The 25,185-nt window shown below is 38.2% G+C and overlaps 2 protein-coding genes across 2 annotated transcripts; both read left to right on the top strand.

Annotated features, from left to right (window-relative positions):
- Positions 1-4,257: 4,257 nt before the first annotated feature.
- Positions 4,258-11,890, top strand: LOC144710955 (Major facilitator superfamily protein). The gene is made up of 5 exons (XM_078584811.1): positions 4,258-4,539; positions 5,460-5,779; positions 7,783-8,132; positions 9,369-9,648; positions 11,205-11,890. Exons 1-5 carry the CDS (start codon positions 4,407-4,409, stop codon positions 11,652-11,654), a joined length of 1,533 nt encoding a protein of 510 aa, XP_078440937.1. The 5' UTR covers positions 4,258-4,406; the 3' UTR covers positions 11,655-11,890.
- Positions 11,891-13,698: 1,808 nt separating this feature from the next.
- Positions 13,699-16,722, top strand: LOC144711296 (hematological/neurological-like protein). Its single transcript, XM_078585243.1, has 5 exons — positions 13,699-13,905; positions 13,982-14,055; positions 15,227-15,341; positions 15,838-16,146; positions 16,284-16,722. Exons 1-5 carry the CDS (start codon positions 13,768-13,770, stop codon positions 16,554-16,556), a joined length of 909 nt encoding a protein of 302 aa, XP_078441369.1. The 5' UTR covers positions 13,699-13,767; the 3' UTR covers positions 16,557-16,722.
- The last annotated feature ends 8,463 nt before the right edge of the window (positions 16,723-25,185 follow it).

The following is a 25,185-nucleotide window of genomic DNA, read 5'->3' as shown; positions in this document are numbered from 1 at the left end:
AATTAGTATTGACGCGTAATGAGGATCACTAGAGAATGCCTTCTTCAATATTCTCACTTCCTTGGCCAGTGATTTATCCAAATTTTCTTCCTTGAGGGTATCTTCTCCTACATCGAGGGCAGGTGATCCTGTCTTGACCACTCAATCACCTCTCTATACTTCATACTACATCCGAGCTAAGACTTATTTCAATCACATGATTAGAGACTCTTAAGCTAAAGGCAAAATATAGCCATCCATCCACCAGATGTCCTTGGTATCTCAGATTAAAGGATCACTTATACAACTATGACATGAATTAACCTGATTGAAATTTGGGTATAATGCCATTTATGGGTTCATATAAACCAATTCAGTGAACTTTTTCTCCAAAGAGCACCAACCGTTTGTCCTTAGCATCTCCACGCTAATGGCCATAAGATCAACTGTACTTATCATATAAGTGGGATTATATAATGATATTATCCATATAATTTGATGTCCATATTAATTATCCATTAAATAAGAATATAATTTGATGTCCATATTTCTAGCACATGTTTAAACACTAATGATAATTATATCATGATCTCATCACAATTCACAAGGTCATTGCACGTATTCATAGACTTCATTATAAACTATATTTCAATAAAAATTAAGAAAAATTATAGATGTGTGATCGTCTTGAAGACCACATAATATCCTCCACTTTCAATTTATATTTCTCTTCATCGCTATCCATATCTCTCTCTCTCTTCATTAATTTAGCTCTCCTTTACTTTTTATTTATCTCTCCTCCTAACTATCTGTTTGTCTCTCATTATATATATGTCACTTTTTCTCTATCTCTTTCAGTATATCTGTATATCTAACTTACTTCATCTCCTTATCTTTCACTCTATATATAACACTCACTCTCTCTACCCTTATCTTTTAATCCATCTATATATCTCACACACACTATCTCTATTTATATATAGTTTTATTAATAGATCCATCTATTTCTCAATCTCTATATTATCTACCTATATACTTGTCAGATTTCTACATCAACATCATATGATATTTTGGAATGAAGGGCTCAAACTCGGCTCTTTTCATTTTTCATCCAAGTGTTTACCTTCATTTTAACATGACCCATCTAGGTTAAGATTTTGGATCATCCCGATTGGTCAATGTAGAGACCAAATGATTTCATGATTGCTTCCATCGCTCACCCCTTTATATCATTTGTGTCTTCTTCTTTCATTTAACTTTTGATGGGGAATTATATACCTTATTTATAAAACAAGTTATTACTAGGTTAATGTGATGATAATTACATATTTATTTACACTAAATTGATTTTATAATTTTGTAATCAAGCCTGAATGATTAATTTTTTTTAGAATAATATTTTTAATCTTATAAATTTTGTATTTTTAATATATTTTATGACATCATATTCTTAACAACATAATTTTTAAAATCAGAATATGATTTTCATGATTTTTTGGCATCATATTCGAAGAGATACATTTGTTATATTCGAAAAATATATTTCTAAAATTCTTATGAATTAATATCTTTTTTTTGGAATTATTTAATGGCTCGTTGACTTTTTGAGTCTTTCAAAAATGGAGGAGATAGAAATAGGAGGAAAAAGAAAATTGGAGGGCTAAGAATGACAATAAAGGAGTTTAGGGCAGAAATATTGATCCTACCTTGATTTTTACTTCTTCATTCGATGATGAAGTTATAAAAGAGCCTCAAATATTTTTAAAAATTATCTTTAAATTGATGTTTGAGAGAGGCAGATTGAGAGAAATTGATGTTTTGAAGGTCCATCAAGAGTGTTCTTGGTGTCTTGAGTGCTGGGGACAGATCAACAGAGAAGAGGAGAGGCTGATCTACATCAAGAAAACACCGTGACCCCAGCATACCTTAGGGATCTAAGGTTAGTTTCTTGCCGTTCATTGGTTTCTCTCCTTCACATTCCTTTAGATCTACATCTTTATTTTTATCATCTCATTCTTATCACTTTCTTGCTTCATCTTACCCTACCACAACCATCTCTCATCTCAATCTAGATCTCATCAGCTTCATCTCATATAAAAACCCTAAATCATCTAGTCCATCATCCTCTTCTCCATCTCACAACTGCCTATCCATTATTCCATCAATTCCATAAGTTAGATCATTTATTCCTTCTTCCACCATTCTATTTCAACATCATCCATCCACATCCACTTATATCCATTCACCCATTTCATTATCCTATCTTCTTATTCATCTTCTACATCCATCATCACTTCATGACTTCATCTATCTCACCCTCTCATTTTTCAATTGATCTATCCATATCCTCCTAACTATTCCTTATATTATTATTCATATAATAATTATAAAATAAATAAAATCACCCTCCAACTACCTCGTACTCATCACATCACAATATCTTGCTTATATGTATCTATTCTCATCCCTCTTGAATCATCATTTAAAGTATAATTTAAACCCTAATATCCGTTCCGAGTGGAGATGACCCTTGCTCATCACTAACTAGTCAAATTATTTTATGAGTAAAGGTCTATAAATTATTATTGATTAACTCAATATCAATGAAAAATCAGCACCCTGGTTTTAAGTTCATGAATTATCCACAAGTGCACATGCTTTCAAAGCTTTGATGTAAAAAAGTGGTTAAAGCCTGTTCCTCTGCTAACTTATTGCTTAAGAGTTTTTCAATAGAGAAAATAGGGCACATTTATACCATTAAATAATATCTTTTATTTCCCCCAAATATTCATCCATACTTCATCCTTATTCACTCTTGCGCCACACTCATCCCACTTATTTTTTTTAATCGACTCATTATTCTTCTTTCCTCTATGTAAATTTTCACCCATATCTTCATCAAATTTGATCTACATTTCAAAGTCAATCGCTACATTTCATCTGGATTAGACATTACATCTCACGTGTATATATTTATACAAATTGAGTTTTACTGAATAGAGTTTAATAAAAATTTTAATTAACCTGGATTTGAAATTCCAAAAAACTGCAGAGTTGAATTTTGAACGACTGCTTCGTCTATTAATCCGTGTGAGAATTCTTTATAAAATTACTCTCCTGTCTCTATAGCTCATCAAGTGAAATGACATTTTAACCAAGTTGTGAATGACATCCACATGGATACTCTATCTAAATATCATTTTTCTAATGGACATGATTCATGATGGTACTTTTTGCCTAAAAGCAAAGTGAAGTGCGGGTGGACTTTGATATCATCTGGGCAGAAAGATAAGAGAAATAATTTCAATTATTAGTTATTATTAATTAAAGAATAATGAGTTGATGAGATAACGGTCCGTTTTGTGCCATTCAGAGTCAAGTATTCACACGATGTTTCACATAATTCAGGGACACTGCAAGAATCAAGGGAGTTTGTCTTTGCGTGATGTTAGAGCTGACTTTCTCATTCAGCGCTGGAATTTAGCTTTACTGGTATTAAATTCCATTTTGTTACATTCCATATTTTTACTGGATATAATTGATTAGAGGGGAGATTAAAACGCTGAACTTTATTTTTCCGAGTAGAATTTCAGAATCCTTTCAAAATGGAGAAACTTCTCACTATTTCCTTTAATCCAGTACTGATTTTCCATAATCATCGTAGGATAACCTGAAAGCCCCGATCGATTATAATTATGTTCTTCATCTAATACTATTTAAACCCTAAGTTCTAATCCCCGACCTGTAACTACTGAAGGCCGATTAAGTGTGACTAATTTTCCATATTCCTAGTTGGATAACATGAAAGCCCCAATCGATTATAATTGTGTTCTTCATCTCAAACTATTTAAACCCTAAGTTTGAATCCCCGAACTGTGACTACTGAAGAACGATTAAATGTGATTTCCACTGTTACAAGCAAAATGATAACCATGATGAGGGGTAAACTAATTTTCATGTTTCTTCCTCTGACCTTATCTACTTTATTGAGTATAACTAAATCGCATGAATGGAATGCCAATCCTGTTTAAATGATTTCTCCATCACGTACCACTGGCTGTTTGACCTTACCATATCAAATGACTATCCACATTCCTGGCAAACTACGACAGCCGTGTGAAAAGATCACGATGGGCACAGAGTAATCAAATATTTTTTATTCATCGACAAATATTATTTTATACCATCACTAATTCATCATTTATAACGAGCAATCTGTTACTGCTGCCCTGTGTTGTAGGTTTTGCATTTATCCTTTTTTACTTTCCGCAGTTGGGTAGCAGGAATCCCATCCAACCATTCTACCTACTCACTCACAAAGTTTGACTTGCTGGTTTCCACGATGATTGAGCTTTAAATCTTTTGCCCCATCTTCTTCTTCTTATTCTTCTTCTTCTTCTTCTTCTTCTTCTTCTGTATTCCCGATAATGGCTGGTGGCACCTTCATCAACGCCGTTAGCCCTGATTTTGGGGGCGCGAAGATGACAGCACAAGTTATCATTACCTGCATCATGGCTGCGTCTGGAGGTCTCATCTTCGGTTACGATATCGGCGTATCTGGTAGGCCTCTCTCTCTCCTCTCTTCTCTCTCTCTCTGTCCCTCTCTTGCTCTTTCTCTCTCTATCTCTTTCTATCTCTATCTTTCGATGTACCTTTAATCCTATATCTCTCCCTCTCTCTTGCTCTTGCTCTTTCTTTCTCTCTCTCTCTCTCTCTATATATATCTGTCTATCTATGTACTATCTCTCTCTTGATCTTGCTCTTTCTCTCTCTCTCTCTCTATCTTGCTCTTTCTCCCTCTCTCTCTCTCTCTCTCTCTTTTTCTATCTCTATGCACCTATCTCTCTCTTGCTCTTGCTCTCTCTCTCTCTCTCTCTCTTTTTCTATCTCTATGCACCTATCTCTCTCTTGCTCTTGCTCTTTCTCTCTCTCTCTCTCTCTCTCTCTCTCTCTCTCTCTTTCTATCTCTATGCACCTATCTCTCTCTTGCTCTTGCTCTTTCTCTCTCTCTCTCTCTCTCTCTCTCTCTCTCTTTTTCTATCTCTATGCACCTATCTCTCTCTTGCTCTTGCTCTTTCTCTCTCTCTCTCTCTCTCTCTCTCTCTCTCTTTTTCTATCTCTATGCACCTATCTCTCTCTTGCTCTTGCTCTTTCTCTCTCTCTCTCTCTTTATCCATGTACCCATCTCTCTCCTGCTCTCTCTCTTTTTATCCATGCGCCCATCTCTCTCCTGCTCTCTCTCTTTTTATCCATGCACCCATCTCTCTCCTGCTCTCTCTCTTTCTACCTCAATCGATCGATGTACCTATTTCTCTCTCTCCCTCTTTCGCTCTCTGTTTGTCTCTTTCTCTTTCTTTCTCTCTCTTTGTATCTCAGTCCATTTATCAATCTATCTAGCTAGCTATCTACCCATCTACCAAATTATATATATCCCGATCTCGAAGGAATCCAAGTGATCGAATGACGATGGCGATGAGCAGGTGGCGTTACGACGATGGAGCCCTTCCTGGAGAAGTTCTTCCCCAAGGTCCTTCGAAGAATGGCGGCCGCTCGGCCCGATCGATACTGCGTTTACGACAGCCAGGCTCTTACGTCTTTCACTTCCTCTCTCTACATTGCTGGCCTGGCCGCGTCTCTTGTCGCTGGCCGCATCACCATTGCTGTCGGACGGCGAGCTCTGATGCTTAGCGGCGGGGCGTTATTTCTCGCCGGCGCCGCCATCAACGCCGGCGCGGTAGACCTGGAGATGTTGATCATCGGCCGTATTCTTCTCGGTTTGGGGGTTGGCATGGCGAATCAGGTCAGAGCTGAAGATTACTCTTTTTTGGCGTATTCATCGATGGATTATGAGTAGAATAGAGAGAGACTGGGAGACAGATATTGACTGATGGAAAGAGTGCGTGGGTAAGCATAGATGGATCATATGTGGGAAGAAATAAATATATAGATTTGTAGATAGATTGAAAGATGGATAGAAAGACAGATAGATAGATACAAAGATAGAAAGATAGATAGAAAGATAGATACATAGAAACACAGACAGACAGACAGACAGACAGACAGACAGATAGATAGATATATAGATATATAGATAGATAAATAGATAAAAAGAGATAGAAAGATAGATAGATAAAAGAGAGAGATAGAGAGATAGATAGATACACAAAAAGAGATAGACAGATAGATAGATAAAGAGAGATAGACAGATAGAGAGAGAGAGATAGATACATAGATAAAGAGAGAGACAGATAGAGAGATAGATAGATAAAGAGAGATAGACAGATAGAGAGAGATAGATAGATAGATAGATAAAGAGAGAGACAGATAGAGAGAGATAGATAGATAGATAAAGGGAGAGACAGATAGAGAGAGATAGATAGAGAGTGAGATAGATAGAGAGATAGATATATAGATAGATAGATAGATAGAGAGAGATAGATAGATAGAGAGAGATAGAGAGAGAGAGAGAGAGAGAGAGAGAGAGAGAGAGAGAGAGAGAGAGAGAGAGAGAGAGAGAGAGAGAGAGAGAGAGAGAGAGAGAGAGAGAGAGAGAGAGAGAGAGAGAGAGAGAGAGAGAGAGAGAGAGAGAGAGAGAGAGAGAGAGATAAAGAGAGAGAGAGAGAGAGAGAGAGAGAGAGAGAGAGAGAGAGAGAGAGAGAGAGAGAGAGAGAGAGAGAGAGAGAGAGAGAGAGAGAGAGAGAGCCAGAGAGCCAGAGAGAGCCAGAGAGAGCCAGAGAGAGCCAGAGAGCCAGAGAGAGCCAGAGAGAGCCAGAGAGAGCCAGAGAGCCAGAGAGAGCCAGAGAGAGCCAGAGAGTGAGGAAGAGAGAGAGAGAAAGACAGAGAGTGAAATAGAGAGAAAACGACAGAGTGAGAGAGAGAAAAAGAAAGATAGAAAGGGAAGAAGAGAGAGAGAGAAAGAGACAAGGAGAGAGAGAGAGACAGAGTGAGGGAGAGAGAGAGAGACAAGGAGAGAGACAAGGAAGAGAGAGAGAGACAAGGAGAGAGACAAGGAAGAGAGAGAGAGAGAGACAAGGAGACAGGCAAGGAAGAGAGAGAGAGGCAGAGTGAGGGATAGAGAGACAAGGAGAGAGAAAAAGGAAGAGAGAGAGAGAGAGACAGAGACAGAGTGAGGGAGAGAGAGAAGGAGAGAGAGAGACAGAGAGAGTGAGGGAGAGAGACAAGGAGAGAGAGAGAAAGAGACAGAGTGAGGGAGAGAGAGAGACAAGGAGAGAGAGAGCATTATGAGGGGAGAGAATTTTGAGGAAAAGACCTACCCACTGAGGACGGAGGAGAAGGTGGCAATCTTGACAGAGAAAGTATACGAGAGAAAAGCCTATGTTGCAAGAGAGAGAAAGATGGATAGATCCAAAGTTGGATCTATAAATATGATACCTAGACAGATATCTAGATAAATTGATAGATAGATAGATAGAGTGAGACAGAGAGATAGATCCAAAGATAGATAGATAGAGAGATAGATAGGTAGAGATAGACCCAAATATTGATAGAGCAAAGAGATGTATAGATAGATATAGATCCAATGATTGATTGATAGAGATAGAGAGACGGATAGATAGAGTTAGATCCAAAGATTAGTAGATAGAGAGAGGGATAGATAGATAGAACGAGGGAGAGAGATAGATCCAAATATTGATAGATAGAGAGAGATATATTCATATAGATAGAGAGAGAGAACTGCCGGCGTTGAAAGAGAGAATAAAACCAGTAAATAGACAACATAGTGGGCGACGTTAGACAGAGAAGAAAGACCTCTAATCAAATAACGCTGCATATCTCACGCAGGCCACGCCAATTTACCTCTCGGAGACGGCGCCAGCGAGATGGCGGGGTGCGTTGACGACCGGCTTCCAAATATGTCTTAGCGTGGGCGTCTTCGCCGCCAACCTCATCAACTACTTCACCGCGCGAGCGCACCGCCTGTGGGGCTGGCGCCTGGCCCTCGGCCTGGCCGCCGGCCCCGCCGCCGTCTTCCTCGGCGGCGCCGCGGCCATCTCCGACTCGCCCACCAGTCTCGCTGCGCGCGGCCGCGTTGAGCCCGCCCGCGCCGCTCTCCGCCGCATCCGCGGCCCCGCCGCCGACGTCGACGCCGAGCTCGACGACATTCTCAGCCGCGTTGATGACTCCAACCAGAGGTTTGGCCCCCATCCATGGCATTTAGTAATGGTCGTTCTGTTCTGTTCGTTTGAAACGAACACAAAATTCGCACAAAAGAACCGCACAGGCCCTTGTTCTTTGTTCGGTTCTTTTTCTTTTACAAAAACGAACAAAATTCGCACATTCTTCGCACATTCGCACAAAATTAGACTAAAATTAGCACAAAGCGAACAAAAGAACAGAACACGGGTCTGTTCGATGTTCTGTTCGAATTTGTTTTTTTCTGTTCGGAAATCCGAACAGAACGAACAATTCGCACAAATTCGCACCAAAAGAACAGAACGACCATGTCTTTCGCATTGAACTAATAAATAAATAGAGAGAGAAAGAGATAAGTAGATGCAGATAGATAGATGAATATGTCGACAGATAGATAGAGATAGATAGATACATGAATAGAAAGAAAGAGAGACAGAGATGGACAGATAGATAAAAAGAGCGAGAGACAGACAGACAGATAGATAGAAAGAGAGAGAGATATATATCGACTGTAGAAGAAAGAGAGATAGCCGGATAGACAGATCGATGGAAGAGAGAGATAGGTAGATAGATAGGTTGATAAAGAATGGACGCGGATAGATTGATAGGTAGATAGATCGATGGAAGAGAGAGATAGTTAGATAGACAGATGTATATAGTTAGATATATAGACTGTCGAAGAGAGAGAGAGATATGTTGAGAGATTTATAGATAACTGATGCAGAAAAAGATAGAGGGGTTAATTGATGGACAAATATAGAGAGATAGATTGATGAAGAAAGAGAGAGAGATATAGATTGAGGAAGAAAAAGAGAGAGATAGACTGATGAAGAAAGAGAGAGATAGATTGACGAAGAAAAAGAGAAGATAGAGAGAGAGAGAGAGACAGACTGATAAAGAAGGAGAGAGAGACAGATTGATGAAGAAGGAGAGAGAGATAGATTGATGAAGAAGGAGAGAGAGATAGATTGATGAAGAAGGAGAGAGAGATAGATTGATGAAGAAGGAGAGAGAGATAGATTGATGAAGGAGAGAAAGATAGAGAGAGAGAGATAGACTGATAAGAAAGGAGAGAGAGACAGATTGATGAAGAAGGAAAGAGAGATAGATTGATGAAGAAGGAGAGAAAGATAGATAGAGAGATAAATAGATAAATTCTTAGAGAGAGAGAGAGACAGAGACAGAGAGAGAGAGAGAGCAATATCCGTCAACGTGATCTTGATTGGGACGTGCAGGACGTCATTTGGGAGGCTGCTGGAGCGGCGGTACCGTCCGCAGTTGGTCATGGCTGTGGCGATTCCCTTCTTCCAACAGATGACGGGTATAAACGTCATCGCCTTTTACGCGCCGATGCTGTTCCAGGCAGTGGGCTTCAAGGGCACTTCTGCGCTTCTCGGCTCGTTGATTCTGACTGCTATTAATCTTGTCTCGGCTTTTCTATCAACCTTCGTCGTCGACCGCCATGGCCGGAGAGTACTCTTCATTCAGGGTGGTATTCAGATGTTCCTCTGCCAGGTGCGTTCATGGAAAGTTTTGAGTTAAAGAAACCTGTTTTTTCTGTTCAGAATTTAATTTCTTTTGTTACGTTTATTTTCCAAGAACCCAAGTTTCCGCAAAAGACAGTTATTTTCTCTGCAGTAACAATTGTTTTTGTCATTGTATGTTCTTTTTCTTCTAAATGGACATTTTGCGGAAACTTGGGTTCTTTTTGTCACTGTATGTTCTTTTTCTTCTAAATGGACATTTTCTCGCGATGTTTAGAGCGAAATTTTATTTGAGGAGCTTTCATTTTCTTCCGTGAACAAAATTTTGTTTTTCGTAGGCAAGAATGTTACGACAATTTTGTTTTCTTCTCGCATCAACAAGATTTATGCGTCGAGCTTGTTATTTTTTGGCTTCCCTGGACGAAATGTCCGCGTAAAGAAGTTCCTTATTTTATGCAAAAACGAAATTTCGGCCAAAACTTGTTTCTCTTGCAACGAACTCTTTGCTGAAAAAAGAAACTCTTTTCTTCCACGAACAAACGAATAGAACACCCTTCTCCTTCTAAAAACTCTATGCTTAATATCCGCCCGGAAATCAGAATTATTTTAGGTAGGAGGATAATGTTGATTACTGGCGGCCGACCGGGAACGATATTTTGCTTTCGTGAATAAAATCTTGTTTTTTTCCTAGCAATAACGTATTTTTTGTGCGAAGCATCATTCTTTTTCAGCGCAGGTAAGTTACTTTTACGCTAAAAATGAACATATACGACAAAATATTTCTGCTCGCTGCAAATAAATCCTGGGTCAAGATCTTTTTCCTTTCCGAGAACGAAATTTTCGCCGAAAATACTTTTTTACCAAAACTTTTCTTCCCTTCCAGAAACAAAATATTACAGTCGGACTGACCATGAATGATATTTTTTTCTTCCGTGAACAAGAAAATTAATTTTCTTCTCAACAAGAACGTATTCTTGTGCTAAGCCACGTTCTTTTTCTGGGTCAAGATTTTTTTGTTTCCAAGAACAAAAATGTTTTTGATTTCTGAAAGGCTGGCCAACACTTTTTTTAAACTGAAACTAGAAATTGACGAGAAAATATTTCTTCTCGCTGCAAAGAGGTTTCTGGGTCCAGAACGAAATATTTTTGCCGAGAATACTTAAAACCAAAACATTAGATCCCTTGCAGAAATATAAAACAGTTTATTTAGGAGAACAATCTCGATTACAGTCTTACGGAAGAAAATATTTTTTTCTTCCGTGAACAAGAAAATTAATTTTCTTCTCAACGAGAACGTATTCTTTGCTACGCAACGTTCTTTTTCTCGGTCAAGATTTTTTTGCTTCCAAGACCTAAAACGTTTTTGATTTCTGAAAGGCTGGTCAACACTTTTATTAAACTGAAACTGAAAATCGCCGAGAAAATATTTATTCTCGCTGCAAAGAAATTTCCGGGTCAAGAACAAAAACTTTCTCAGAGAATACATAAAACCAAAACATTAGATCCCTTCGAGAAATCTAAAACAATTTAGTTACGAGAAAAATCTCGATTACAGTCATACTGATCATGAACGATAATCTGGTGAAGATCGGCGTGGCGTGCTTGCTGGGAGCGACGGTGGGAAGAGACGGCGGCGCGGAGCTTCCGCGCGGCGGCGCAGTGGCGGTGCTTCTTCTGATGTGCGTCTACGCGGCCGGCTTCGGCTGGTCGTGGGGTCCTCTCTCATGGGTCGTGCCCGGCGAGATCTTCCCCGTTGAAATTAGGTCAACAGGACAAGCGCTGGCCGTCGCCGTTAACCTCGCCGTTAGCTTTGCACAGGCGCAGGCCTTTCTGGCCATGATGTGCTGGATGAAGTACTTGGTCTTTGTTTTCTATGCCACTTGGATCGCCGTTATGACGCTGTTTGTGGCCCTTCTCTTGCCTGAGACCAAGGGGGTGCCTCTTGAGTCCATGGAGGCTCTTTGGAGAGGGCACTGGTTCTGGAAGCGCTTCTCTGTGGCCCTTGGCTCCACAACTGAGAAGGTCTCTGGACCTTAGAAAATGCTTATTAGGGTTTCAAACTTGTTGAAGGGTGAGATCCATTCTTTATGGATCTTCTTGTTATGAATTGCCTTTGGGTGATATAGTAGAGATGAAAGAAAAAAACAGAGTTGGGTGAATGATTACTGCATTGGATTATCAAATCCCATGAGTACTGTTGTTAGATATGCCTTGTATTTTTAGTAGGTTAAGTGTATGGCTGATCTGTGGTTAGATATGCCCTTTTGCGTTTAGTTTGGTGTGGTTTTGTGTATGTGTAAATCCTGTCATGAATTGTAATCAATTGCCTTTGGGTGATATAGAAAAGATAAAAGAAAAACACAGAGTGGGGTGAATGATTATTGTATTGGATTATCAAATCCCATGAGTACTGTTGTTAGATATGCCTTGTATTTTTAGTGGGTTAAGTGTATGGTTGATCTGTGGTTAGATATGCCATTTTGAGTTTAGTTTGGTGTGGTTTTGTCTAGGCTTTGACATTTTGGACTAGGAACCGGTCGGACTGAAAAGAACAAAACCGGACTGGAACTGGACCGAACTTCAGGTAAGGTTTAGGTCCATGCCAAAAAATCGGACTGGACCGGACCCTGTCCCACGCACTACCCATCCCCCTCCCCATCGCCCTTCCCATCACCTGCCCTAAGCGCTCATCACCGCTGCTCCACGCGCACAACGCCTCCGCTGCCCCTGTGCTCCTCCGCTACCCTCCGTACTGGACTGGACCGGGACCGAACAAGATCGGACCGGAATAGGACCAAACTTCAGGTAAGGTTTAGGTCCATGCCAGAAAATCGAACCAGACCGGGACCGTCAAACCCTAGTTTTGTCTATGCGGAAATCATGCAAGAAATACTTAAACCTTAAGTTTATATTCAGACTTAATCAGCCATCTTTTTTGTCCCTTACCATCATCAGTCATTTGTCTTGATGTCGGAACAGAAAATAAAACAAAAGGCTTTGGGCCTTATGTTTAGTCACACTCAATCATCAGACAGGTGCTAGTGCTTGAATATACGTTTACAACTGACTGCACTGTTGGTACCTCCAATTCCACTCACAAAAGAATCTAAATTTGAAAATATTTGGCCAGATTTTTTTTTACAAAATAAAGAATAGATCTAGTTTCATGAGATTCATTCTAAAGTTTGGAAAATTATCATGTCAGTCATTTTAAATGGGTACTTGTTTTTTAACACCTAAACATAAAATAATTTGAAATCCACTATATTTACTAGGAACTCCAGTGAGTCATGTGATCTATCATTTTTCAAAAAAAATTTGCACCCTTGATACACTTAACTTTGGAGTTCTTATCTTGCAATATCTTCTTCGGCGAGCCAAGATGATTATTCATCTATTCATCTCTCTATTTATAAAGTTAAGTGTAATCATTATATTTTGATAGACTCCTACAGTACACATTGGCCGTTCTGCCCACTACTTATGACATCAACAACAAAATGCCTCTGCCCTTTAATTGCCACTAACCCATTATTCTCTCACACAAGAACATGTTGCCAACCACTATACTTGAATGTCTACACACTCCCAACACCTAAAAAAACAATTATTGACAACCATTTTTAAATAATATCTGCTCTTAAAAAGTATTCTTTAAATTTTCTCTGCGCAATAAGAAATTTTTTTTATTCAAAATTTAAAATATCCGTTGTGCACCGGCGGTCAATCTAGACGCCCGTCACCTCCGGTGAAGACAAGAAAACTTACCGCCCACTTCACTTTAATCTTTCAGTGAGTGGGCGGTGAGCATTAAAAGCGGTGTCCAGATCACTGAATCTATTATCTAAATATTTATAGATTCGAAAACTTTAAAACTCGGTCCGTTGACTGCCGGTGAGAATAAGAAAATACTTACCGGCTGGCATTAATATTTAAAAGAGACCACACCGGCGAGTGAGCTGGCGGTGACCGAAAAGCCGGTGTTCATACTACAAGAATTTATTTTCTAATTAATTCCTTCATTTTCAATATATCAATGAAAGTACCTTTTAACTTTTCCCATTTATAAAGCTCGTGAGCTTTTAGAGTTGAGATTTTGAGATTCGGGGAAGAAGACGGAGAGAAAATCGAAGAAATCGAAGAATCGAAGATGGAGAGGAGCACGCCGGTGAGGAAATCGCACACGTCGACGGCAGATCTGTTGACATGGACGGAGAACCAGCAGCAGGGAAGCGCATTGGCAGAGACGCCGACGTCTCGTTCTGGAATCCGCACTCTTCAAGCGCAGGTGCTGTTTCCGTGGTCGTTCTTCTGATTCCGAGTGTTTTTCTTGACGATTATTTGGTTTTTTGTGGGTTTTTCAGTCTGGTAGTGCAGTCAAAGCTGTGGTTTTCGGCGGGGAGATGACGGAGACTGAAGCTGAAGCTCTGCTTGTAAAGTGGGTATCTTGGACTCTGGGTTTTTTTCTTGCTTGTTCGCTTTAATTTCCTCTCTCTGTGTAATGCTTTCCGCGTGCTGCATTGTGTGATGCTGTTGGATTCTTGGGGCTGTTTTCTTTTTTTTTGTTGCCTGTTCGATCAGTTTACTCTCTCTGTAATGCTTTCCGCGTGCTGCATTGTGTGATGCTGTTGGATTCTTGGGGTTGTTTTCTTTTTTTTTCTTACCTGTTCGATCAGTTTCCTCTCTCTGTAATGCTTTCCGCGTGCTGCAGTGTGTAATGCTGTTGGATCCTTGGCAGAGGAAAATTTCTGTGTTATCTTTGAATTTTATGGCTCTCCGTTGATTATTTTTTTTGTAAAAAAATTTACGGTTTCATATTCTTTGAAATTTCTTGTTGATCCTTTGAGAACGCACCTGATTAACCCTTGATCAGATATCTTGATTAGATGCGCTGTTCTTTCGTAGAAAAAAGTGAGATGCTTTGTTCTTTGCAAACTGGATTCACTCTGGATTTGTCGGTATTTATGGGGACTACCCCTCTTGAAAAATCTTATTATTTACTAGACTCCGTGATGTTCTGCGGTCGGGATAGATCGATTCGAAATAATCCTATTATTTGATAGAGCTCAGTGGTCTTCTGAGGTCGGACTGGTTTCCTTTAAAAAAAAAAAGAAATAGAAGTAACAATTTAGGGATGGCATGTTCCCGCATTTATTATATTGATAGCAACTACAATGTACGGTTTTTTGCATGATTGGTTTATTTCTTTTTGGATGCAAAATTAGAAGTTTAAGGTAACGTGATTAGCATTCCACATGGCAAGACAAATCATCATGAGCATTCTCACAGTTTTGCTCCGTTTGATTGTTTGATTAATTGTACAACATAGATATCTACTTTTTCTAGGCTACTTTTCAACTTGATTTCATTCAATTTTCTCTCCATTTAATGGTAACTCAGGAAAAAACCTTCTGATCCTTCTGAAACAGCCAAACTGATTCTTTTTAGGATTATTCACTTTTATGTATGGAATAAATATTAAACATTCTGTAGCAATTTTCAATGGCTCCTTTTAGAAAAATTCCTGTTAGATATACCTTTTTTCTCTATCTGTGGACCGTTTTCTCATTTGGCTACATTTGATGACCTGCTGTCTTTTTAAACCACAGAAAACAGTGCTCCGGTTCTAAATGGAAAGAGATGACTGGAAGTGGCATATTTTCTGGAACCAATGAGAATGACACAGACGAATCAGATACTGGCAAAGAGCGAACCAGTCCTCGGGTACATTCTGTACAAAGGATATTTCATTGAATTAGGGTCAACGTCTTCCTTAACATTAATATCATTGACCTTCGCCAATGCTTACATATAAAATGGCAATAGTGTTGACGGCTGCAGAGTTGCCATGAATGGTCGATTTTGATAGTTGTCAACATCGTCAACGGGATGAGCCAAATAGACAGGCTGGCATCAACCATTGTTGTCACGTTGACAAAGATGTTGATGTTTCTTTATCGATTGATGATGATATGAAGAATGACCAGCACCCCTGGACTATTGAAGGCTATTGACACTATGTCATCGACAAATCATCAATCTAATGGGGGAATAGTTTTAAAGAATAATCAGGACATGCCAGACCTTGAATTGAGCTGCTTATTATCATATCTGGAAATTCTTTCCCATACTTCTCTGATGCATCAAACTAATACCACAAGATAGCTTCATATTATTGTTCACTTGCATTCAAGTCATGGTATGTTCAACTGTTTAACAGGTAACTCCCAACGTCATCAGCCAGATATCATTCAGCGTGGAAGAGACTCTTTCCCTGAAGAAGCCAACCAGTCTTCCAGAAGTGGCAAAGCAAAGAGAGTTGAGTGGAAACTTGGCGAACGACTCTGATTCTACATTGAAGAAACAAGTGTCTTCTGCCAAGTTCCAGGAGCTCAGTGGCCACGACATCTTCGGTCCTCCGCCGGAGATCGTTGCAAGACCATTAGCTGCCCGGATTTTGGAGATGGAGAAGAAGGATGTCAATGAACCGCCACCTCGGCCGATACACACCTCTGTCAAAGTATCCAATGTGAGTTTTCTTTCTCAAATTATCATATCTGCAAGTCGAGAAACCCGAAAATGTTCAAACGCAATGCATCCAGTTACATAATTTCCTTGTTCCTTCTTCAATGCCATCGTTCATGGATTTCGATGTCGTCAATCCAGCCTGCTGGGGGCCACAGCAACATAATGTTCAGTGAAGATCCGGTGGTGAAGACGGCCAAGAAGATCCACAACCAAAAATTTGCCGAGCTCAGTGGGAATAACATCTTTGAAGGAACTGCGACCCCGTCGACTGCCGAGAAGGCACTGAGCAACGCCAAGCTGAGAGAGATGAGTGGCAGCAACATCTTTGCAGATGGGGAGTCCAATACTAGGGAGTATTATGGGGGAGTCCGAAAGCCGCCTGGTGGAGAAAGCAGCATTTCTTTGGTTTGATCTTCTTCACCAGCTTAACTTCCTCTTATCTTTCCTCTCTCTCTCTCTCTCTCGGGCTGCTTTTGCTGCTTCTCTTTTCTCTCTCTAACCTAGACTATGATCCTGCATATCAATTGTGAGCCTGTTTTTTAACTAAAGGTACGAAGGATAGACTCTCAGATGATAATCTTTGAACATGGGTCCCATGTAGAATCACTGTGTTGCGAAGCCTACTGGAAAGGTTGATACTACTTGCCTCCTGTCTTACACAATGCAGTGCACCTGAAAGATTAAGGAAAAAATTAGTTTTGATGAATCTTGGCAATTCTGTAGTTTTATAATGCATTAACTGGTCACTGCGATGGGCGAAAATTTTATGCCAATTTGCGTAGATGGTATAATTGAGACGTACTTTGTGGATTTTATGTGAATTAATCTAAGGCATTGTATTTCACGAACAATACGTGGACAGTTTATTTTAGAAATTAAACGTGATGGGAACCGTCACAATAATAGCATGGAAATTATCTAGAAGTGTGAGTCCATAGTTTTCTTGGCTATTTTATTTTAATTTCCTTTTATGCTAAGTATAGTGTTTAATATCATAAAACTGATTAAATTTGACTTATTTATTGTTATTTTATCATTGGACAATATGATAAAGCAAATGCAACTGAATATGCCACCATTAATTGTCTACTTTTCTATTTTTCCTCTCAAGATTACTTTTGTCGACAATACACTAAATTTTCATGTGAATATTTTATTTGTATAGGAATTAAACTTTAATTTTATTTTGGAAATATCATTTTGCGACAAATTACTAGATTTTTTATCATGACACATATTCTTTTAAACATAACAGTTTGATTTTATGCTTGCATACATTTATGTTCCAACCATGTCCTTGAGTTGATTTTTCCAAAATATATACAACCATGCATTGTTTTATATTATTATGCAAATCAATCTAGACACATCTGATACACAAAAAATGCCAGAAAACTAAGATAAGACACCGTCCTAGAATTAATGGGAAACATTTCTGGGTTAATACGCAATTCTTCTTGTACTGGTCAAGGCTTGTCATATAATGGAAAATAAATAGGATGAAAATAAAATAGAGGAACCGATGCACCTTTGGAACTTAAGACACTACAGCTATGACAATACCCATAATATCAATGATAACAACATGAATCCCAGATTCCATATTATCCCGATGATGTCAAAGTTCTACTAGGTCAAATAGATTTATCTGCTCCAAAATTGGAGCAGAGTAGTAAGTGCCACAATAGAGAGGGATTTTTTGATCAGAAGACCATTCACAAATATTGAATAAATGTCTGGCTTATGGCTCCAACAATACTAGTGTTACTTTCTGATAACGCATACAAAACACAACACTTTTTAGACATTTATACATGTTTGAGGCCTTAGTTCAAGCATTACACGTGATAAATTCTAATGCAAATTTTATAGCATAAAGAACATCCCTTTGTTTTAATAGTTTTTTGAAGTTTATTCTTATGAAAATATCATCGAAACCTTATTTTATTTATATATTTTATGACTTTATACTTTGAGTAGTTATTCTGGGTATTTTGAGCTTCAACTGCTATCATAATCCGAGATTGTGCTTGTCTTAGATGGCCTGGACCTTTGGTAAAAGTAAGAATGAATTGAATTAGATGATCTATGGATGCTTTGTACTGAATGGGTATTTCTTAATACCATATCATTGACAATACAAATTGACCATCTAAACTTGTGTGGATTAAGATTTAATTATACATAGTCCATCAACTAGTGCATGTTACTTTAAATTTGAATTTGAATAATTTTCCAATGAATTACATGTTTCATTACATTTTTTGTATTTAATTATAGTTTCCCACCTTAAGATTTCTGAAAACACCCTGAATTTGGTATTTAATTCAAGCAATTAGCACAGTTTTATGCATTTAAAGAATTTACAATAGGATTGTTATCATATATTACATGTTAATTAATTTTTCAAAGTGAATTCCAATTTTCCCATATTTTCTGTTAATTTATGAATTTTATAGAATTTATTTAATCTTGGAATAATTATATTTAAATGGAAATGGCAGGTTTCAAAATTAATTTTAATGTAAATCAATGTGGGGATGAATTACTGAATTTTCTATATTTTTTTTGGAATTTTATTGGGTTTTTTGGGAATTCATTCGAGGAAGAAATCAATTTTTAAATATAAAAGGATATATTTATAAGGAAAATATGAGTTTTAAAGAAATTTAAAATGTGGGAGGGATTATTCTTAAATTTTTGTTCCAATTATGCCCTTAAAACAGCTTTCTGTCACTCATTGAAGGCATAGAGATCTAATTTAAATGTTGGCAGGGTTTTTATGAAATTAATCAGGTTCTTTTAATGGTTTTTTCAAGAAAATATGGAGGATAGAAAAGCGGAGGGACATATACTTAGATCGTTTCTGGGGGGCATCAGTTTGTGCGCGCAAGTATTTGTAGGCACTTTTCTGGAAAGTTCCTGTAAAAGTTCGTCAACCAGTGAGAGTTCGACACGTGATGGTGTGATTCAAAAGTTAAATAAATGAAAATTGATCCAATGGCTCAAATTGGTCAATTTTCATTTATTAATAACTTTTGATCCTGAAGTCCGCTTTAGATGACTTTTAATGAATTTTCTCGGCCTAACTTCCTCTATCTATCTATATGGTTGGATCATTCAGTTCAAGCTTACATTAATAGATAACAATTAATTACTGATTGGGGGTAAAATGGTAATATTTACCATTTAACATAAGTATAAAAGCTGAATTTCAAGAGGAGGAGGTCATTCTCCTCCTCTTGAATGGTTTTTTCACAATTGAAAGACAGAGAGGAGCTTCATCCTGGATCAACTCTATTTGGTATTTTTCCTTCATTGTTTTAGAATTTTAGTGTAATTTGGATTATGTTTTAGTGAAGTTTGTGATTTTTCCTCTTGAACTTGGTCTGCATTTCTAAATCGCTTGGCTTGAGTGGCATGTACAAGCCCTTAATAGGATTGAGAGGAGAGATCATGAAATTGACCTAGCTATTCCATTTGCACATTAAGAAAAAATTGTAGAAAAGGTTCAATTTCTAGGATGAATTAGATTGTCTTTATGATATAATAATAAGTGAATTTGGTTTCCAAATCCCCGCAAAAACAAGCTAAGACAAAATATCCTTATTAACCCCTCTAATTGATCCTTTTGATCCTCTTTATAAGATCAAAGAAGTCATTATAGAGCTCCTCATTTCTTCTATTATTCCCATCTCTTCTACCCCCTTTCTAAATTCCTAACCTAATTAGGGTGCTTTGATCTTAATTGAAGATTAGATTAATTCTAATGAGGATCAAATTATTCAACTAGATCACTAATTGAATTCCTTACTAGCTTCCCTTGGACGATACCTCTATTTATCATTATACATCTTAAGTTAAGAATTTATAAATTTCATTGTATAAGCTAAAATCAACAATGACAAGGGATTAGAAAATTGGAAAATTCACCCCTATTTTTGGCTTATCACTGTCCTAATAAAAAATTGGAAAACCTGAATGCTTTCTGTCTTTATAGAAGCTATACTAGGAAGAAATAATTTGTGTGCTATACTTGAAAAATATGATATCACCTCAATATATCATATGCCTGTTCCAGAAATATGATGGAGCTAGTTTGAACACAATAATGAGACAGAACTTACGACCATATAAATGAGCTCGAATTGTGGCAACTATTCGGGCCAGAAAAAACATTAGTTTTGAAAGTACCTGATTCACTTTCCACCTCAGTAAACTATAAAATATTGAAAACTAACATTGATCATATTGTCATAACCATTCTAAAAAATTGACTGTCTACAACCGAACTGATGAAAATCACGATGTCCAGAATACTGAATTTCAGGAATATCTGTTTGTCTCCGAAAAATAAAATTTTGTGTATGTGGAATGGCTTTAACCAAATTTCACTAAGGATCCTTGAATTGATCAATTACAAAAATGTAGGTAGCTTGGATAAGGAAATAGAGGAAGCTCTACACATGAAATGAGAATGAATTTAATATATCAATATATTATCAAAATATGTTTAATCAATCAAATTATTTTATTAATACACATCATTCCCACTTGGTGGGGAATAGTCATTTTTTTATTTAACACCCCTTTAAATACATTTTTTTGAGTGATATTATACATTGATAGAAGATTTAAATCAATAGATCAATTTATAGTCATGCTGTATTATAGTTGCTGATCGAGGCGTAACTTCTAAAACATCACATATAGCTTTTTTTGTATATACCATCATAAATACATTGTTTTATGACCCAATATAATAAATGGGATGTAATATAATTTAATGATACAATAGCTAATACAAGGTCGTGATATCCACAACCTTTGGATGTAGGAATGGTCCAATTTTGTATTTGTAATAATAATAATAAATATACAAATAATATAAAGAGAAAGGGTATCTGCCAGAAAAAAAAAGGATTGGATGAATGCGTTCAAACAAATCACTGGCCTTCAAAATAGGCTAACATTTTTCAGACAGTAATGGAAAGACCCATCTGGCAACTTTCCCACTTGCCCTGTCTGAACTTACTTGGATCTTACCTGGGGTAACTACACCATCATTGACCTGATTTGAGGTTACAACATCTTATTTTCAAAATTTATCATTTACTCGACTCATAAAACTAAATTCAACTGGTAAGATTATTTTTATAAGTAATTTATGAATATATTGGTAATAAAAACGTCCAAGTAATCAATTTTTTCGTTACACATGACTGAAATTGAGTAAAGTTGAAGGAATTAATTGTGTGAACGACAAGTGTATGATGTAAATCTATCTACCATATTTCGTTCATAAGTATGACTCATGCTATGTATGATGTAAATCTATCTATCTATCATCTCGATATGTATGTACAATTAGTGTTGCCCCATCAAATATCCATCTGATATCTGATATCAAAAACCTGATATCCAATATCTGGATGATTGGATAGGCAACTTGATGGCACACGCAATCTTGAACCCTCGACGACGTCGTCTGGGCCGCCCGCCACCATCATCGACCGCCGGGTGAAACATGCTCATTTATCGCTTTTGATTTTCATCATCATCTTTAGTCGTATTTTGTGATTTCCGCACTCGTCGTCCTGTTTTCGTAGCACTGCGACGCATGCCGTCTATGCCGCGTGTCTTTGTCGTCATGTGGGAGGGGGTCCATAGAAATTTGGACTCCCCCTCCCTTATTCCCCCTTTGTCTTTTCTTTTTTATGTTTTGATTTTTCCTTTATTTTGTAATGGGGGCCCATTATATAAGGGCCCCTTAATGGACCCCAATTTCCCCTTCCGATTAGGGGGTCCAATTGACCTCCCCTTTATAAGGGAAGAGGGGGGCGCCCTAAGAATCAGACCAGGAAGAATTGTTGAGTTGTTTGTTCGTTCATTCTTGGTCTCACCTCCCCTTTGTAGAAAAGGAAGAACTAGAGGAGAAGAGGGGAGGGCGAGAGGAGGTAAAGGAAGAACTAGTCATTTGCCAATCTCTCGCCCTGTCGAGGAGTCTCTACGTCCGGCCATAGAGCCCCCATCGTTGACCACTGCATGTGCATGTGAATGTGGAAGGTCCACGTCGCGCGCGCGATCTGGAATTCTGCATCGGCCTACGCAGGTCCAGTTGACCACAACGACCTGACGACCGTCCGCGAACGGACGCCAAACCCGCCGCTCGTCTGGCTTGTCTGGCTTCTCTCTGGACGCCGAACCCGCCGCTCGTCTATGTCCCCTGGGCGTGCTGCCGCTCCTATAACTAGGCCTGACGGAGCTGTCTGGGCGCTCGACATCTACTTGACAAAGGCTCCAACGTCCTGCTGGCACCCTGTTGGTCGTGTTCCGCATCTCGGATCACTGGCCCCTTGCATTTATAGTGCAGGGACGTGGACGGGACGGTTTTTTCATCCCGGGATGCAAAAATCATCACGTCCAGGGGGTTGGGAAGAACTTGCGGACGAAAAATTGTCCGCCGGACGATGGGACGGGACGATTTTTGTCCTGTCGGACGAAAAATTTGTCCGTCTGATAGTCTTGGATGGTGGGCGGACGAATGTGGGCGAAAAAAATTGGCAAAATTTTAATTTAATTGCCAAAAAATGTATGGATTTTCAAATAAATTAAAATCCCCACTTCAGGGTTAGTATCTTTTTATTACAGTTGAGTCCATTTCCAATTTAATTAATCGAATTTACTTGGGGAGTTTAATAAATCAAAATTAATTATAGATATGGAGAAATATTATGTGTAGGGGTTCAATTTTGATTTCTTAATTTTAGATTTGGAGAAATTAATTATAGCATCCCTGAAGGTAACAAAAAATTGCGCTATTACTTATTATTTTATTGCGCTACTTATTAAAGTATTATGTTTATGGGTTCAATTTTGATTACTTAAATCAATGAATAGGGAAAACCGAGACCTAAAAAATTGGTTCCCTCTTTAATAAATTGAATATTGCTTTTCTAGAGGTTAATTACTCGATCTGAGTATTTAAAAAATATAAAAATGTCATACTTTAACTTTTCAAATTAATTTAATTTGTAGACATCAACTTACTTGAATGTTCATGCAGTCCCTTTAATTATTGCAATGCGGGAGTCACGTAGATGTCAACTCTTTTCTGGTATTTCTCTTGAGAATATACCTGACTTCAGATTATGAGTAAATGATTGTGAACGATATTTAAGAAGAGTAAAAAACATCTTCCACGAAAGGACAAGACTAACAAAAGATGCTTAACACCCTATGAAATAAGCATTTTCAGTACAAGGAAATTAGATGAACAATACGACGGAGAAGGGAACAGAAAATCCTGATGATTACTTTAATAATAAGTATTTTCTGTATGAGGCCAGTAAGCACCGCAGCCGCACCGTAGCCGCCTCCCCCACGACCAAAGGCCGGCCACTTCCTGAAGGTAAATAGAGTGATCGAGGTGAGACTTAATTATCACTCAACTTAGTTTTATCCTGCAAATAATTAAAAGTAATTCTAGAACGTAACAAACTACAATCTTTTTGAAGTCCAGAGCGGCATAAATAGTCGGTGAAAGTTAATAGTAATCTTCACAATCAATTGGAGACCAAGAATTACAAATTGTAGCCTGATTGTCAAAGTTTGAAGAACAAAATCTGAGCAAATTGAAGAACTTGAATGACTAACCCTGTGATTCCTTAATTTTTAAACCTTAGATTCCTTAATTCTGAATGGCCATTTAGATCACCATTTTGAAATAGAAAAACAGCTAATCCATCAAAAAAATTCAACTAATTGTCCAATAAAAACCAAAAGAAACCCGATATTTCTTAAATCTTAAATTCCTTATTTCTGAATGGCCATTTATAATCATTTTGAGATATAAAAACTGTCGACACATCAACATATCTACACTAATTGTTCAATAAAAACAAAATGAAACCCCGTATTTCTTAAACCTTGTTTTCCTTATTTCTGAAGGACCATTTATAATCATTTTGATTTATAAAAAACTATTGATACATAAAACCATCTAATCATCTTGCTTGTCAAAGTTCGAAGAACAAAATCTGAGTCAAGTTTATCATCTTGATTGGACTCGATTACTTTGAGAGTTCAATAGAGAGGGTCAGTAGGTAACCTGGGATTTTCAAGGGAGTAATAATTTTTACATCATGTTTATTAAATTCATATAAAATATCTAGGGACTGCACTAAACTCAGCTTGGCTGTGCCATCAAGTTTATGTCAAGTTAAAGTGAAATAGGTATAACATAGGTGCATTCAAGAGCAGACAAAGCAACAAAATTGCTTGTCTTAGTCTTTGTTTTTAATCAAAATTGAAACAATAATTTAAATAGAGAGAGAGTAATGAAGATGCGTAACTTACAGTGAACGTTAAAGTGTATGAGTGAATGAGACCTGTCCACTGCGATCATGTTGTCCCCCCGTTACTTTGTAACATGAAATATAGAGAGTCAGTAAAAAGAAACATGTTTCTGAAAAGGTGGAAAGCGATAGAGCGTAACGCACCAGCACCCGAGCTGTCATTGTCGTCGTAGTCATCATCGGAGTCGGAGGAGTCCCCCTCCACACGACGGAACCATGCACGGAGCATCATCAAATCTCAATGCTCTCTGCATCGAGGCGTGATCTTCGATACGTTGTGATGCCTCGGCCGACTGAAAAAAGTTACAAACTTATTTTGAGCGTCTTACTGGTACGGACGAGTCTGTCCATTACGTGTGAGCCCTAAGGATTGATTCCGTTCGGCCGTAGACGTCATCGTCGCTCTGACGAGGTTCGAGAGGCCATCATCGCCGTCACCTGACGACCCCATCCAAGCTCAGAGCTCGTCGTCTCCCTCGAGTCAGAGACTGTACGTACGACACGTAGAACACATTGCATTGTAGTTACATCCACACGTTAGGGTTTTATCCGTCGGACGACGACACCGTCGACATTCGATACCACTATCTATCGAGGTACCGAGCCATCATACTTGGTATTGACTGGACGATGTCCTCGACAACATCCGGCATTACTCAGTACATCTCGGGATGACATCAGGG

This window comes from Wolffia australiana, chromosome 13 (genome assembly GCF_029677425.1).
Source record: "Wolffia australiana isolate 7733 chromosome 13, ASM2967742v1".
Lineage (NCBI taxonomy): Eukaryota > Viridiplantae > Streptophyta > Magnoliopsida > Alismatales > Araceae > Wolffia > Wolffia australiana.
The sequence above is the reverse complement of the archived record's forward strand: the minus strand, read 5'-3'. Positions and strand labels throughout refer to the sequence as shown.